The 16,000-nt window shown below is 37.8% G+C and overlaps 1 protein-coding gene across 1 annotated transcript in view; it reads right to left on the bottom strand.

Annotated features, from left to right (window-relative positions):
• The window catches only part of ACSS3 (acyl-CoA synthetase short chain family member 3), a 64,145-nt gene that overhangs the window by 27,329 nt on the left and 20,816 nt on the right, over positions 1 to 16,000 (bottom strand). The window contains exons 8-9 of the mRNA XM_054278225.1: positions 10,268 to 10,419; positions 5,367 to 5,470 (exon numbers count right to left, since the gene is read on the bottom strand). Coding sequence (XP_054134200.1) covers positions 5,367 to 5,470; positions 10,268 to 10,419 — 256 coding nt within the window. The remainder of the gene's footprint in view (positions 1 to 5,366; positions 5,471 to 10,267; positions 10,420 to 16,000) is intronic.

The raw sequence follows: 16,000 nt of genomic DNA, 5'->3' as shown, positions 1-16,000 counted from the left end.
TGTATAACAGAACTTGGAGAATTCCTACCAGAAAATTTTATCCCACTGTCTCAGAATATCCAATACAATATGCACTATAATACAATGTGCAATATAATCTTCCTTGTCAGCAGCCACAATGTATCAAGCATCATTTGATTTTTGTCCTAATGCCTGCTGCAGAAACCTACTCCTTACTGGATAAAGCAGCCTATTTGCATGAAAACACAAAATGTACACAATTGTTTCATAGTTATGCCTGCTGGTGAGCTGATACTCAGGAAATAGTAGATAACTCCAATCTGAATCTACTACACTTGCACACTCTGTAACTTTCATTTCCATAGTACTCAACTAAAGTTCTATGGAAACATGTCTCTTGACTGAGATTTTATGCAGGCCATATTTTATCACTGAATTTTCAGTTTCAGTTCTATTTCATCTGAATTTTCCTGTACATCCTCAAAGGCAGAATCTCAAAACGTTTTTATTTAAAAACATCAAGAGAAAAAAACCTCTTTATATCCTATACTTACTATGAATAAATGGAAATCTGACTTACCATTTTCTCAAAATGTCAAAAGTGGTATGGCAGAATTTCATTTTTTTAGCTAACATGAAAGCAGCTGAAGATGTTTAATACAAACTTTCAGAGCCTTTTGCTTCCACAGCTCAACCTCCTGGCTGTTTCCCTTTTTTTTCCCTGGAACTCAAAGCTAGCTCCAAAATCAAGGTAAGCCATACTCATATTTCTTTGTTTATTGAGGCCCCTCCCTCAGAATGAGGGTAGTCACACAGCAGATACAACCCAAACACTGTTTAGGCTACTTCAAATAAATTTGGAAAGGCTCCTTGTAATTGAACTAACTGCAATACTAAAACAGAGCAACTATATCATTGCCTTAAAATACAACTACAGAGAGAGAGAGAACAAGATCCAAAATGTGCATTCCACTTCCCATTAAAAAAAAAATCACAAAATATAGGTAAATAAGACCAAAAAATTATATCTCTCAAAAAAAAAATCTTTTTTTTGACAATGAACTTAAGGCTTACAGGATATCTTGGAGCAGAATAGCCTTCTTTCCCTATTTAGTGTCTGCAAGACTGGAATAGCTTTACTTACTTCACAGGAGTGTCAAAAGTATTAACTGCTTGTGTTTGCACAACTTTGAAGATGAAAATTGCTATTGAAGTGCTAAGTGTCAATTTGTATAAATAAGCAAAAACTTAAAACTGCACCAACCCAAACAAAATTCTCCTCTCGCCAGGTACAGCTGAGCATAGGATCAGAAGATCAGAAAATAACATTCTTTCATCCATTGCCATATCTTAAAAGAAAACAGCAAGTTCTTCCCAGTCCTTACTGCCTGAAATCTTCCTTGCCACTCACTGATCCTGGGACTTATATTTTTCCAGTTTGTAAGATGTGCTTACTATACTTGTAACACAAACATTAGCATTTAAAATGAGTGTTATTGCTGAAGGCGTACTGACACAAATCAGTTTTAAGCAATCAGCTTTTCCAGGTGTAGCTGCTTTGAAGTCCCTTAATGAAAGATTACTTCTGTTTCAAAGTATTGTTTCAATTCACAGTGATTTCAAATACACACCATAAATCGAAATTTCAAGAACAAATGAAAGAAATCCACGTTTCCTTGTCCATACTAATTTATTTCTAGTTATATATATGGCAAAGGGGCCAAATGCTTTAAAGACATCTTACTAAACCTGAAGAAGGAAGTGGTTAACACTCCTATTTTATAATACTTTTGTCAGCCTTTTGTTTCCCCCACACTCATTTCCATCTCCAAATGATGACAGTCACTTCTCATCTCTACAAAACTCATCCTTTCCTTACCTTTCTCAGTCATTAACAAAGGAATAGAAATTACCCCATTATGCAAGAAACGCTATTTACCCAGATACTTCTCCTCCTCCTCCATCTTCTGCTTTAGCCTCAGCTCAAAGAGCCAACATAACTGCTGAAGATCTACAGTTTTCAAGCAAAATTAAGATGTCAGAATTTCTCAGCGTTTTACAATGCTCTCGTTTTGGAAGAATGCAGATAAGTATCAGCTTTGGGAATAAGCACCAATTTGTCAGACTAGCAAAGGTCAAAAGCATTTTCATATGTAGAAGTAAGACAGAAACTTTCAATCTGATGTATAACAAAATAGCAATTTCCAACTTCAGCTGCAATTAAATGGCAAAAAAAGACCATTCATTTTGTTATAAAAATGCATTTTAAAAACTTATTAGTTCTACATAACACAGCTAATAGTTTCAACTTCCTTCTGACAGAAGTGTTTAGGGGTTTTTATTGTGTTTTTAGCACGCCGCTTTTTATTTTGGAGATAGTTCAGAAAATTGTTATTTCTGAATCTGTGGGTTCTTATTCTGTCATCAGTCACTAACCTTGCCTATTTCTAATGAATTAAACAGCCAGTTATCTATTCTGTAAAATATTTCACATTCAGTACATAAACCTTTAACCTCATGTACTGAAATCCAATACTGTTGGTTGAAATGGCTTTTCCAGCACAGAAATCTATTTTCAGCATTTTGACAAGTGACAGATAAGGATGAATGTGACAGAACTGCTTGTTTTTTCACAATTAATGGCCTTTATTTTGTATTCTGCTAAAGCAGAGGTGAGTGAAGAGCAGAAGGGAAGACTGCTTTCACCAGCAGCAATGGCTGCTGTGCTGCAGGACCCGGGAGTCCCCTGGATGACAAGGTGACCATGAGCCCGCAGTGCCCTCATGGCCAGGATGCCCAGTGGCACCCTAGGGTGCATAGGGAACAATGTGACCAGAAGGTTGAGCAAGGTGATCTTCTCTCTCAGCTCAGCCCTAGTGAGGCCACATCCAGAGTCTTGTGTTGAACTCTCCACAGCTCAAGAAAGACAAGGAAAGGGTACAAGTAGCAAGTCCTGCCAGGAAACCTGCTCCAGCATTGGCTCCTCTCTCCAAGGATCTACAGGTCCCTGCCAGGAACCTGATCCAGCATGGGCCTCCACAGGGTCAAAACTTCCTCTCAGACATCCACCTACTATGGTGTGGGTCTCCTTCATGGGCTGCAGGCAGATCTCTGCCTCCTGTGGACTTCCATGGCTTGCAGGGGCCAGCTGATTCACCATTGTCTGCACCATGGGCTGCAGAGGAATCTCAGCTCCAGCATCTGAAGCACCTCCTGCCCCTCCTTCTCCACTGACTTTGGCGTCTGCAGAGCTGTTTCTCTCACATGTTCTCATACCACTCTTCTCTGGCTGCAATTACAGCTTCGCAATAACATTTTTTCCCCTCACTTTTGAATATGTTACCACCATTTCTAATTGGCCCAGGCATGACCGGCAGCACATCCATCTTTGGAGATGTCAGGGATTGACTCTGCCAGACATGAAGGAAACTTCTGGCAGCTTCTCACAGAAAGCACCCCTGTAGGCCTTCTTGGGAGGCATCCAGTAATTACGCACATTAAAGAATGTTAGCCAGACTTCTCAGTGATGCCCACTAACACAACAAGAGGCCACAGGCACAGACTAAAACCAGGACATTCCATCTGAGCCAAAAAAATATCGGTTTACTGTGAGGGCAGTCACACATTGGCACAGGCTAGCCAGAGTGGCCAGAGAATCCCCATCCATGGAGATACTCAAAACTAAACAGGATCCAGAGCAACACTCTGATCCTGCTTGAGAAGGAGGACTGAATTAAATGAGCTCAGGAGGTCCTCATTAACCAAATGAATCTGTGATTCTTGTTTCCTTATCCCTTGAAGTTCAGTTCTTTGATAGAAACTGAATTAGTACATTTTTTCCTTCAGACTGAAAGCCGCTTTCCTTCAACAGCTCACATTTCCACACAAATCACTTTGGTCTTCACTCTAATCAAATTATTAAATGCTCTCAAACAATATATTTAAAATGGCCTTAGTTCACTAAGTCATGGTACAATTTAATTTAAGAGCGTGCCCTGAATATACAAATCAAGAAACACACTGTAGTCTGAGCTGAGTCTTGGTCTTTGAAAAATGTCTAAAGCACAGTGTAAGTTCCATTATATCCATATGCCTAAAATCTCTCATTGATGTTTACATACTTGAGATACATCTGAAAGAACACCGTAACATGAAACTTCTGCACTAAATACATGCAAAAGCTATGGCAATTTTGTATGTAATATATCTTTATATCTGCAAACACAGACAAAAATACATACAAAGCTACACAAAATTACATACAGTAACATTGATTATTGACAGTTCAGTGATTTATCAAAGACATTATTTGATCTTTTAGCCCTTTTCAGTTAATTTCTCATTCTGCATCATTCAAGCCTGCCTACAGACATTAGGATCATAGTGAACTGAATGAAACAGAGGTCTTTTGCCCTGTATTAATCAGCTAATCAGCAGATTAAACCCAGGTTAAATTAAAAATTACACTACTGTCTTCCAGAACTTTTTCAGAATTTACCTAAGATTGTGTTTTGGGTTTTTTAAATAAAAACAATGCATTTTAAGCCTCCTCAACTGATCTAATTGGATAACATATAGATGAAATACCAGTTTCTCACTTTCTCTCTAATCTTCTATAGTTTCTATCATGGGAGAACCTCAGAAGGTTTTTCTTTATAGAGAAAGAGACCACACATCTTAAATCAGTGATCCACAGAAAACACAAGAGGTACTCTTGGAAGGGAAGGAGGCAGGCAGGCAGGAAGGAGCTTTTGTAATACATTGCCACTGTTTAATCAGCAATGTGTGTAAGAAGCAAAATGCAAACTTCATCTTCTAATAGTGAAATTTAAAGATACATGAATCCACAGTTAAAAGGAAATACATTTGATCAAGTCTTAATCCAGGATTCAACTAGGATTTTTGCAGAGTTACCCACAGACTGGTACTCTGATTCCTTCATTGCAGTGAAACAAATAGGAAACACTCTAAAATAATCACTAGAAGTTGGATGACATCCATACAGAACAGTATTAAAGACCAATGAGTCTACTCTATGCAGCAGATTGTTTGTTTTTAATTAAACAAATTATACATGCAAAAAACCGAGGTTTAAGCCTTAAATAGCAAACAGTCTGTCACATAACGATCACACACGCAAGCAACATAAAACACACCTGGAAAAATACTAATACAAACTTATTTTTTTAAACATGGGTAGCAGAAAATACCTTCTTTATATAGCTTTTACAGATGTCACATTTTTCTAAAAGTACCCTGAAGTCACTTTTCAGACCACTTCCAAAAAACATTCTTCCTGCTTGAATTTTTTTTTACATTTATTTACATGTTCATGGCAAGAAAAAACTATTTTACCTTCATACTCTCCTCACTGTATTTTACAAAGGGTATTTTAAACCACTCACCAGTTTGCCACCAGTGGTCCAAGACAGGTACCTTGAAGACTCTTTTTGACCATTCTAACGTGTCCACATCACAGTGCTCGCCAGCTACAAACATCGTTCTGAACCTTTAAATAAAAAAAAGTCTGTATCTTGATCTGGATGTGGAAAGGAAAACAAGATAATGAATACAATAAACGTCTCCGGCCACTGTCCCAGAAAAGGGAAAAGACAAAGGAGCACTTTTACTTTTTGTTTTCTCCTTCCTACTAAGTAACAACTAGAATATTTGCAGCAATAATTTAAGCTACTTAAAACTTCATCGTGCAAAAGAAGCTTTATTTGCTGAATGCATATAGCTTGGGAGACCAGAGGCAAGCAACTGTCAGTTGTAGTAAAAATAATTAAATGCTCTGTACACAAAAACTAGGTAGATATCTTCATTAGCATTGCAGTACAATCTCCCACAGTCATATGCATGTCATTGACATTTTGTTTCTCTTTAAGTCCTTCCTCAGTGCATTTTGAATGAAGACAACTGCTGAACACAGGACTTCACTCTTGTCCTTCGAAAGTGGACAGAAACTGTACTGATTTTGTAAAGCCAGCAGACTTGTAGCCACAAAAAGAGAGAATTCTTAGATCTGGTCGGTATGACACAAATTTCACTTCAGAGGGATATAATTTAGAAACACTATGAGTCTCATCTTTCCATGGAAATGAAATCCAGAAAGCAAATTAGACAAACACCAAGAACATATAAAACTTAGGGAAAATTTAAGATATCTTGTTATCCCTTGAGCCAAAAGCAAAATTCGTCTCTTGTGAATTTCCAGCTTTAATTAGATTCAATAATCTGCAGGCTAAAGATCAGGTTTATATTATGAGAAGGAGAAAAATTTGCTCTTTGGCAAACTTAAAGCACAAAACCACCAAAAAGAGTATCAGAGCAAAGTGCCAGAAATCTAAGCATAAGAACCATGGAATTATTTTCTCCTCTCAAACAGTATAGCAAAATAAGGGATGCCAATGGCTATGAAATGCTCCACTGAGCAATTTTTTTAAAAGCCCACTTAAAACTTCAAAGCATGTCAGTCCACCTGCTACTGCAATCATCTATCCCTGCCATGCAGTTAATTGAGAAGAAAGGTCCTACAGCCTCTCTGTTAAATAAACATCCTCAGCTGTTCTGAAAACCTACATTCCTAATATGAAATTCAGCACAATCAAGCTTTTAGGCCCTATACAGGAGTTCAACAGAATGGACTTCAAATTTCACCTGATACATAGGGGACAGATCAATGTTCCTAATGATCCTGAAGCAATAAATATTGTTCAACATAGCACATACATTTTGGTGTCACTCCAAGCACAGAAGAAACAGCATCTCCAAACTATTGACCAAAAGCTTAAATTTTCATACGGATAATAATGTATGAAGGATGAATAATGTATGACATGAGCTTCACTTTTACAAATTAAAATATTTTGGAATAATTTTTTTTTTAAATTCTGGAATGCACATACCAGTTGGGGGGGGGTATTCTGGCAAAGAAAAGCTCTATCTGCATGATACTACATAAGCTTTTTTTCCTAAAAATACAGCAATGAAGGTTCATTTGCACCTCTAAACATTAACTGGAAATAAAGAATTCTTACTAATTTTTAATGCACATGGAGACAACAAACATACATATATATATATATATATATACACACACACACATATATATAAATATATATATATGTTTCTTTGTTTAATTATTTATTTAATCATGCAAAATTTAACACAATGTTTTCACATCTTCTGATTTTTCTCCATGGATGTGCTTGTTCATTTCCTTCCCTAAACAGATTTTACCTTGAATACGAGAATCCAAGCATTAGACGTTTGGGTGACAGTCACAGAGAAAGACACAGAACACAACTGCATCTCCTCAAGGCTGTTCATGAGCGCAGTTCAGGATTCCACCAGGACAGGTCATGTATGATCAACAGCAGCACAGAGTAGGGGGCAGCAGGCAGAAGTACATTACGTACTTCGATTGTTACAAGTGCTGGGTCTTAATCACATATCCGCCTAGCACCACATTTGAAATGTCAAATCTATGAGAAAATATTTCCTTCTAATAGTTTTGAATTTGCTACTTTAATTTCACTTCCTCTTGTTCCTGCATTACGAGACAGATAATGGAAGTTTCTTATCTACTTTATATTCATTATTTCTGCACAGTTTTTATGCAGTCTCATATTTCTTTTTAAAGTCCATTATTATCTGGCATCAGATGAACAGAACCTAGAATCTTTAAATGCTCTTGATATAAAATTGCAGAACATTCTCAACTGATCAAAAGTCAAGCAAGCAGAGTAGACTACAGGACACAAATGGCAAATTACTTGTACATTAATCCAAACTGCTGATTGTTGCCACATTTCATGTAAAATCATCACTTGTCAATTGTTTGGAAATTAGAACAATCCAGCTCACAACAATTATGTCAATTGTAGGATGAAGTGTGATTCAAGTATAGGAAGAGTTAATGGCTTGGTCTTATGGAGCTACCTTCTGAAGAGGAGAATGGATTCAAAGAGCTGAACAGAATATGCTTACGTAGACAAAGCTCATGGAATTTGGATGTTACTTGCTTTTCCAACAGGAAAGGCAGCAATGCTCAGCAGCACTGGATATTATGGAAAGCTATGTCTTCAGATCTCCATAAATAGGTGGTTGAACAGGGCTTTTGACCTACAGTACTAAAAACTAAACATCTGTTTTACTGTTAACCATGAGCTGTGTTTTAGACATACGTGGCATTTTGTGCCAAAAGTAAAAAAATTTCAAGATTTGGCTCCAATAAACACAAGAAATTTAAAGCACACTAGAACCTTTGGAAAACTCATATATATAATTTTGTGCAGAGGCCAGTGATGCCACAAACATCGGTTCTTAACTGAAATTTATTTCACTTACATAATTTCAAAAGAACACAAGTTTGTTTATAATGCAGTTTACTGATGTAAATCAAATGCTCCCTTATGTATGGAAGCTGGCATTGCCTACCACCTCTTTTCTTCGTCAGTAACTGTTCTTTTTTTTAACATTTTTTTTTTTAAGCAGCATTGACCTTTACCATTTATTTAACAGAACTTTTCAGAAATAAAATGTACCATGGCAGAAACCTCTTTCAGGACTGCATTCCTGGATGCAGTCCCTAAAGTAAGGATTCATTTTAGTGCATGTAGCAGAAAGACGTTTCAAAGATTCTTCACCATGTAACAAAGAAGAAAGCATCATAGATCAAGTAAATGAACTAAAAGTAAGACTGCTTTCAAACTGAATCAGATATAATTCACTTGACCTTGAATAGAAAAGTCTATCCAAGTAACACCCAAACCCAAGTATTTCCCTAGAATGGAAATTTTAATCACTTGATAGACTTTCTTAGCAACTGTACCTACTAGATATTAAATGATGCATTAGAGGGTTTGGTAAAGAGACCTCACATCCCAGTGAACTACATGGTCCAAAGCTGAGTGAATTATGAGACAATTAAAGCTGCAGACAAGTGGAGAAGCTCATTTGATATGACTGAATAGGAATGATGAAATACCTCTTTACATCTGTGGCAATGGATACTGCAAGGAGACTCTTATCTAGAATTCCCATCTGGCCAGAGAATGCGACAACTTACAAAGCAGTTAAGCAGATTTCCCATTAAATGAATACTCTAAAGACCAAGTAATTGTCTAAGAAATGCCAAGGAACAGCAATTAAATTTTCTAGAATCTGAATCACTTTCTTGTCAATTAACGTCATAGGACAATAATGCATTAGTGTCTCAAATGAGCTTCTTTCTTATTTCAGGGAGGAGTAAGGGCTGATGATAGCAGTCAAAACAGATGGAAGAAAGTAATGATAAGCTTGTAATGAATACCTCAGGAAAAAATCCAGCTCACTAATAATAAACTTTCCTGAGCAATTAAGAATGTGGAGGTCTAACGAAGCTTCCCTTCTCTTTGAACAAGTGTGGTAATAGATGTTCTTGTGACTGAACACTGCCTATACAGTCTGACACAGTCCCTGTTTGATGCTGAGCAAATCATTCAACTTCAAGATTAGATGTGGTCCAAACCCACATATTTTTCATTTTTAGAATGTTTACCATAAGATACAGAAACTTTGTCTGTAGAAGTATTGAACACTCACAAATCCAAGTTACTATGAGAAACACTTCATAAATATAATGCTAACACCACATTTTAAGCATATAATACTACAATCTTTGAAACAGTGGCTCAGACAACATATTCAAAACTAACAGAAGACTTTGACCTTAATCTCTTTGACTCAGCTTCCCATCTGCAAAATACAGATAATACCACTCTCTCACCTCACAGGGGATTTATGAGGATGAACTCGGCCAAGACTTTGAAGCATGCTGATAGTAGAGTGATAAGCACCTTAAAAACAGTACAAGACATAAAATAGCCCTTTGGATAGATAATCATAAACAATAATGAAGTTTTGGGGCAACAACCAAAATATTGACTAGCTTCTGATTAAACAAACACTAAAGATCCTGTGCATCCTTAACAAAATGAGAGGTCATGCAGAAAAAGCAGTATGGGATGACATAATCCAAGACTATATAAAGAGTATAAGCACAGGGGAATAAAGTAAAAGATGGGAGAGGAATCTTAACTCAGTAAAAGCTCTTAACATTAGAGTCATAGACTCTTTAACAGCTTTCATCTCCTCAAAACTATCAGTAGAAATTTGCAAGCAAATATGTGTACACCTAAATTTTCAAGAATAGATTAAAATAGCACTCTACAGAGGTGGGCAAAACTCCAGATTCTCTGTTACTCTTAGCTCATGCAGCTTGCTTCTGCAAAAAACTGCTTCTAGTGTATCCTTACTTCACCTTTTCAGCGAGTACTGCTTTCCCAAGGCTGCCTCAGGGTCCTGCTGACGGATTGCTCTAATTGCACTTGGTGAAGTAAAGAAGGCAGCTACTTCATGCTCTGCTAGGACACGGAAATAGGCACCAGCATCTGGCGTTCCCACAGGCTTCCCCTATGGAGAGAATAATTTAAAATGTCACAGGATAAAAATACCTCATAATTCCTTGACAGTTCAAGCCTTGAGCACGTAACAGTAGTGGTGGCACAGCAACAGAAGTAATTTCAAGTAAGACTTCAAAGGAAGCTTTGTTAAAAATAATAATACTGTGAATGTATTCACTGGTAGAAATAAATTCATGAGCTATGGGAACCATGCCTTACATGAACACAGCACATACTAGTTACTACTTAGAAAATTAGGACAAATGGACATGCAAATGAAAAGACAGAGACAAAGATATGTTATTGCACTGGCAGCAGAGAGAGTCATGTCCATATCTACCCTGAGATGCAGTTTAGAAAACCCCCATACTCTCTTCGAACAAGGAGCCTCTGGACACACTGGCAGTGCAGCTATATTCCCATGCACAGATAGCTTCTTCTTACCTAGAAATTTTTCTCAAATCTGGAAAGATTGCCACTTAGCTGCTTACAACTGACTTTTTGGAACCATGCTATCCCATATGTAGCCTGGAGAGATCCTGAAGGGCCCCTATTCTGCTTTAGCGTGCTACCAGACTGTGGTCTGGTTTTGGGGTTGGGGTTTTCTTGAGCTTAGTCAAGGGGCATACGCAAGGAAATTGTAAAGAGAAGTAATCGTTTATGACAAATTGTTCAATGGAAAGCAATCCTAATAAAAAATAATCAAGAATACCTTTTTGTGGAGTTGAAAATATGATAAGCAGTCAGCACAGAATCATATAGTCACAATCTCACTGTAAGTGTAATTACCACAGTGCATGAACTGCTCCATACATATTCTGAAATTGGAAGGTGATGCTAATGTAGAATGAGTTTTAGCTCCACAGGTATCACCATAACCTTTTCACTGGGAAGGCCACGCTGAGAGGATGAACTTTGACAGAGCACGCAAGTCGAGAGACACACACTTCCTCTGCATCCAGCTGGGCCTGAACACTGGCAAGAGCACTAGTGAACCATTAATCAGATTCAAAGAACACAGGACAGCCAAGGCTGGATATGTACCAGTGGTTTTGCAGCTTTATGGTGAGATACTGCTCCTGGTGAGAGGTGTTCTCAAAAAAGAGGAGCACCACAAAAGATTTTAAAAATAAAACAAAACAGGATGCACAATTAAAAAGCCGTTTTTTAAAAAGGATTAAGCAGGCAGTAAGAAACAAATGGAGAGAAAATAAATTTCCAGCCAAAGTAGAAGAGTAGTACAATCCACACTAAAAGCCCTCTTTCTGCAATTAGCCTATCATTAATTACAAAAAAGAAATGCAAAATGATGCTTGCTTAAAAAGTGAGTTATGTCCTTTTTCCTGTCAGATAACAAACAGTACCTGTAAGATAATACACAGCAATAGAAAAATCTTTTACCAGACTGTCTTGAAACATCTCCCTAGCAGACCACTTCATCACAACTTTCATGTGTTCATCAGTGGTGGTTCATGAACCTAACTCACTTTTTGTTCAAGTTGACCCTCTCTCCCTGTAATATTCACTATACCTGCAGATCTGTAGGCACCTGCTTAAGAGTTCAAGCCCACATCACTAGAGCTAAACAAACAGCCTCAGACTCTGAAAAACACCAAATTGCCACAAGCTTCTCATTAAGTAATTATGTACTTGAGTTAGTATCAATCATCTTGGACACCAAAACACGTAGCTGTGGAGCAAGGTGAACTTGGTTAGTCAGCCAGTAATAAATTAGGCAGTTACTTTTAACCAAATGTAAATATCCAGAGCCCATAAAAGGGCTATGTGGTCCTGAGCACACCCACTCCCTCCTAGATCCTGCTTCACACCTGATCTCTGCCTGAGCTATGTCACAGACATGCCTGTGCCTCAAACTTTCAGCAAGCCTGAGCCTGACAGCATCTTCTACACAAATTGTTAAATCTTCAGGAGTGCTTGGGTAAACATGCAGGACTCTGACATGTGGATATTTAAGTCACAGGTAAGCTAAAGCAGTTTAGGTTTGGAGTTAGCAGATATAGGAGAAAACCAAATAAAACACAAACAGTAGAAAGAGGAGAAAATTCACCTGCCAGCTGATGGGAAATATAACACAGAGAATTAGATATTCATTTAGGGAGAAAAAAAATCTGGCACAGGTATAAAATATTCTTACAGATTCTGCAGATAAACTTCCCAACGGGAAGAAACAGACTGAAATGGTTAATGGCTCAAACATTTTTAAGATCACTGAAGGACTTTGCCCACTGTAGCAAAGTGTGCAAAGAAGCTTATCTGCAACCAAAGTCCATCCCTCCAAATACGCCTCCTCATGGGAATTCTGACTGTGAGTTAAGCCACCTAAGGGAACTTGAGATAAGATAAAGGTGGCACTACTGTCCAACCGCCCCAGGTCTAAGGAGAAATAAACAGGGCTGGGAAAGAAGAATGCATTCAAGAGGGAGGGGGTGAGTTTTTGGGAGTGTGATGGCAAAACCTCTGGTCCACACAGGATAGAGGTGTCCCACCCACCACCAGGGGATAACCATGTGAGAGATGACTCATGTCTTAGAAGGGGTCATAAACCATCAGAGATCCCCAAAGGTCCCCAGACTCTTTCCTTAGGCCTTATACCATAGTTACTGCAACGGATTCCGATTCTGCTGCATAAGACAGTGTAAAACTCCCTCAGAGGGGAGGTGCTTGGGCATTCCCATGTACGTGTACATACAATGTGTCACAGACATCTTTTCATGAAAATCCTTTCCTCAGGATTTTTTCCTCCTGAGAAGATGAGAGGCCTCAGGAACAAAACGTAAACAATGGCTATCTGCTGCTGTGGAATGCAACAGGTGGATCTTTGATTGGCTCATCTTGGATGTTTATAATTAATGGCCAATCACAGCCCAGCTGGCTCAGACAGAGAGTCTGGGACAGCTGCCTTTGTTATCATTCTTTCCTTTCTATTCCTAGCCTAGCTTTCTGATGAGAACCTTTTCTTCTTTTAGTATAGTTTTAATGTAATATATATCATAAAATAATAAATCAAGCCTTCTGAAAAATGGAGTCAGATCCTAGTCTCTTCCCTCAACATCAGAACCCTGTGAACACCGTCACATCCAATGTATATTACAATGTCTATATTATGTACAATGTATACAATGTATATATATACAATGTATAATAATACACATTGAATTCTATGTTTCATGGGACACCCATCACAGAGAAGACCAAAAGAGGATGAACAGGATGCCCTGGATCCACAGGGGTGGTAACTAACTTTCCCCTAATTTGTCTCCCTTTCTTTCCCCTCCTCTTTTTTATATTTCTTTCTATCTCTCTACCTCACATTTACTGATAAATAAAATCCATGCTATTGACTATGGCATATGGTCTTGTTTGCACCTTAATTAATCTCCCTAATAATCAGATTGCAACACATATCTGAGACAGTGAAAATTAATTTCAGAGCTCAAAGTCTACAAATAAAATTGCCAGAGAGAGTAGTCATTTGTTATACGAAAATTTGAAGAAGTACTACCACGTTCCATGAAGGCTTATTACCACATGCGATTTTTATTTTTAAAAGTTAGCAATATAAACAGTAAACCACTGGGTAATTGAATTCAGAATATGCTGACAGACTGCTGAGTCAACTGGGGACTGAGCAAATGAGATACTTCCACTGGATTTCTGCAGGGATCAGTTCAAGACCAGTATTTGCATCAATACTGGAGATGAAAATTGATTTTTAAAAGTTACTGGCAATAATATCTATGGTTGACAGGAAATGAGAGCACAGTAAACAAGAAAAAGGCAGTCAGAAAGAGAGTGATCTGTCTCATCTAATTTAAAAAAGAAAAGTAAGAACAGATACTTCTTGTATGAACTAGGAAGATTCCCACAGAAAAGACCTACCAAGAGACTGAGACAGACAGGAAAATCTTTCTGGAAGCACATCGATTTAGCATGCAATTTATGAGATGTCAAACAGCTAAGCAGACATCCTGAGACAATGTGCTAATGATTTATGATTTCATACGTGATTATCAAAAAAGATTCACAGTCACCAAGAATTACCAAGGGAATAGGAAAGTTCTTGTATGGAGAAAGTGAGAAGCCACCAGCATAGATTACTTGAGGGAAGAGACACAGAAGAAGAGCTATAATAAAATATCCAACAATTCAGGAGTAAGAATGCATCAATTCCCTTTACGCCTGACCCCTAAGAACAATGGGTTCTTCAATTACCACTTAATCCAAAATTATGAGGAAATTTTCTCTGTATAGAAAATTTACTGCATGCCACTAAAACCTGCCGATGCCAAAGCACACACAAAATCCTGACATATCAGGACTCAAAAGAATATGCTCACAGAGGCATTCAGCCTTCTGATAGTGACCCTGCTGCCAAAGTTCCACTGAAGACTTGAGACAACATGTCCTACTGAATTTGCTCCACAATCAGTATGTATGATGGCAGAGTGATCCCTGCCAGACCTCAGAGACAGTGTTTGCTTTGTAAGCTGATGATACTGGCTTACAAAACAACAGGAAAAGCTGGATATCTACAAGAACTGTGCCAAAGAAGAGTAGTTTCAAACCTGTTGCTCTTATGTACCCTGCAAATCTGCTGCAACTACAGGACTCCAGAGAGCCTTGTGAGAGACTCCAGGCACACAAGATGCTACAGCTCTGTGCGGAGCAGTAGGTCCTCCTCTGACCTAGACCACTCAAATGAAGTCCTTAATGCCTGGTCCTTGACAAGTGTGGGTATCCTCTTCCTTACCCTAGTTCAAAGTCCCAAACACTGGAACTACAATGCTGGCTTTTTCCTGGTATCACAGGACCACAAATAGTAACTAGACTTTCTCTTAATACTGCCCTGTTGCTTACAGCTTGAAACCCTATTAGCAAGAGCAACCCAGAGTGGGCTGTGAGACTTCAGCTGACTTATTTGTTGTTGTTTTGGAGAAAAAAAACACAGGACAGATTATTTAAACCAAACAAACCAAAACAAAAAATACACTTGCTTTTGAATTCAAAAGAATTCACCACCATTTTTGCATTCTTGAAAAGAGTGCAACAAGTGAAAACTGAAGGCATAATTTCCATAGTAATTTTTTAAATGACAAGTTGTCACCTAAGTAATTTAAAAATAAACAAAACACTTGAAGTAATGAGGGTATGAAGTCAGCACACTTTACATTCAATAGTGGTTGTCCACATGCAAAAGGAATGTGATGTTCTTCTCCCATGGCTAAACAGTGATACTCCCTAAACTAAAATATTTAATTAGGCAACTGTTTAGGAGACTTGACTAAAAATTTCAGAATATTTACTATGAATACATTCTTCTGAGAAGAGGAAAAATAATGCGCTATTCTCTTTATAAATATTACTTTTATTCCTGTGTGTACAGACACTTTCCTCTTCTTCCCATTATTAACCCTCAAAAAGATGACACTTATGTCATGAACACTGTCTGAAGCCCTGATTAGTGGCATCTTGGAGAAGAAAATTGGAAAATGTACTATTTGTTTTTAATAAGATCTCACCAAGAGCAAATAATGACAAAGCAGATATGTACGTCAACTTGATCCTAACTC

Source organism: Melozone crissalis, unplaced genomic scaffold (genome assembly GCF_028551555.1).
Source record: "Melozone crissalis strain CALT ecotype California unplaced genomic scaffold, PUWL_Pcris_2 ptg000004l_1, whole genome shotgun sequence".
Lineage (NCBI taxonomy): Eukaryota > Metazoa > Chordata > Aves > Passeriformes > Passerellidae > Melozone > Melozone crissalis.
This window is presented reverse-complemented; position numbering and strand designations above follow the sequence as displayed.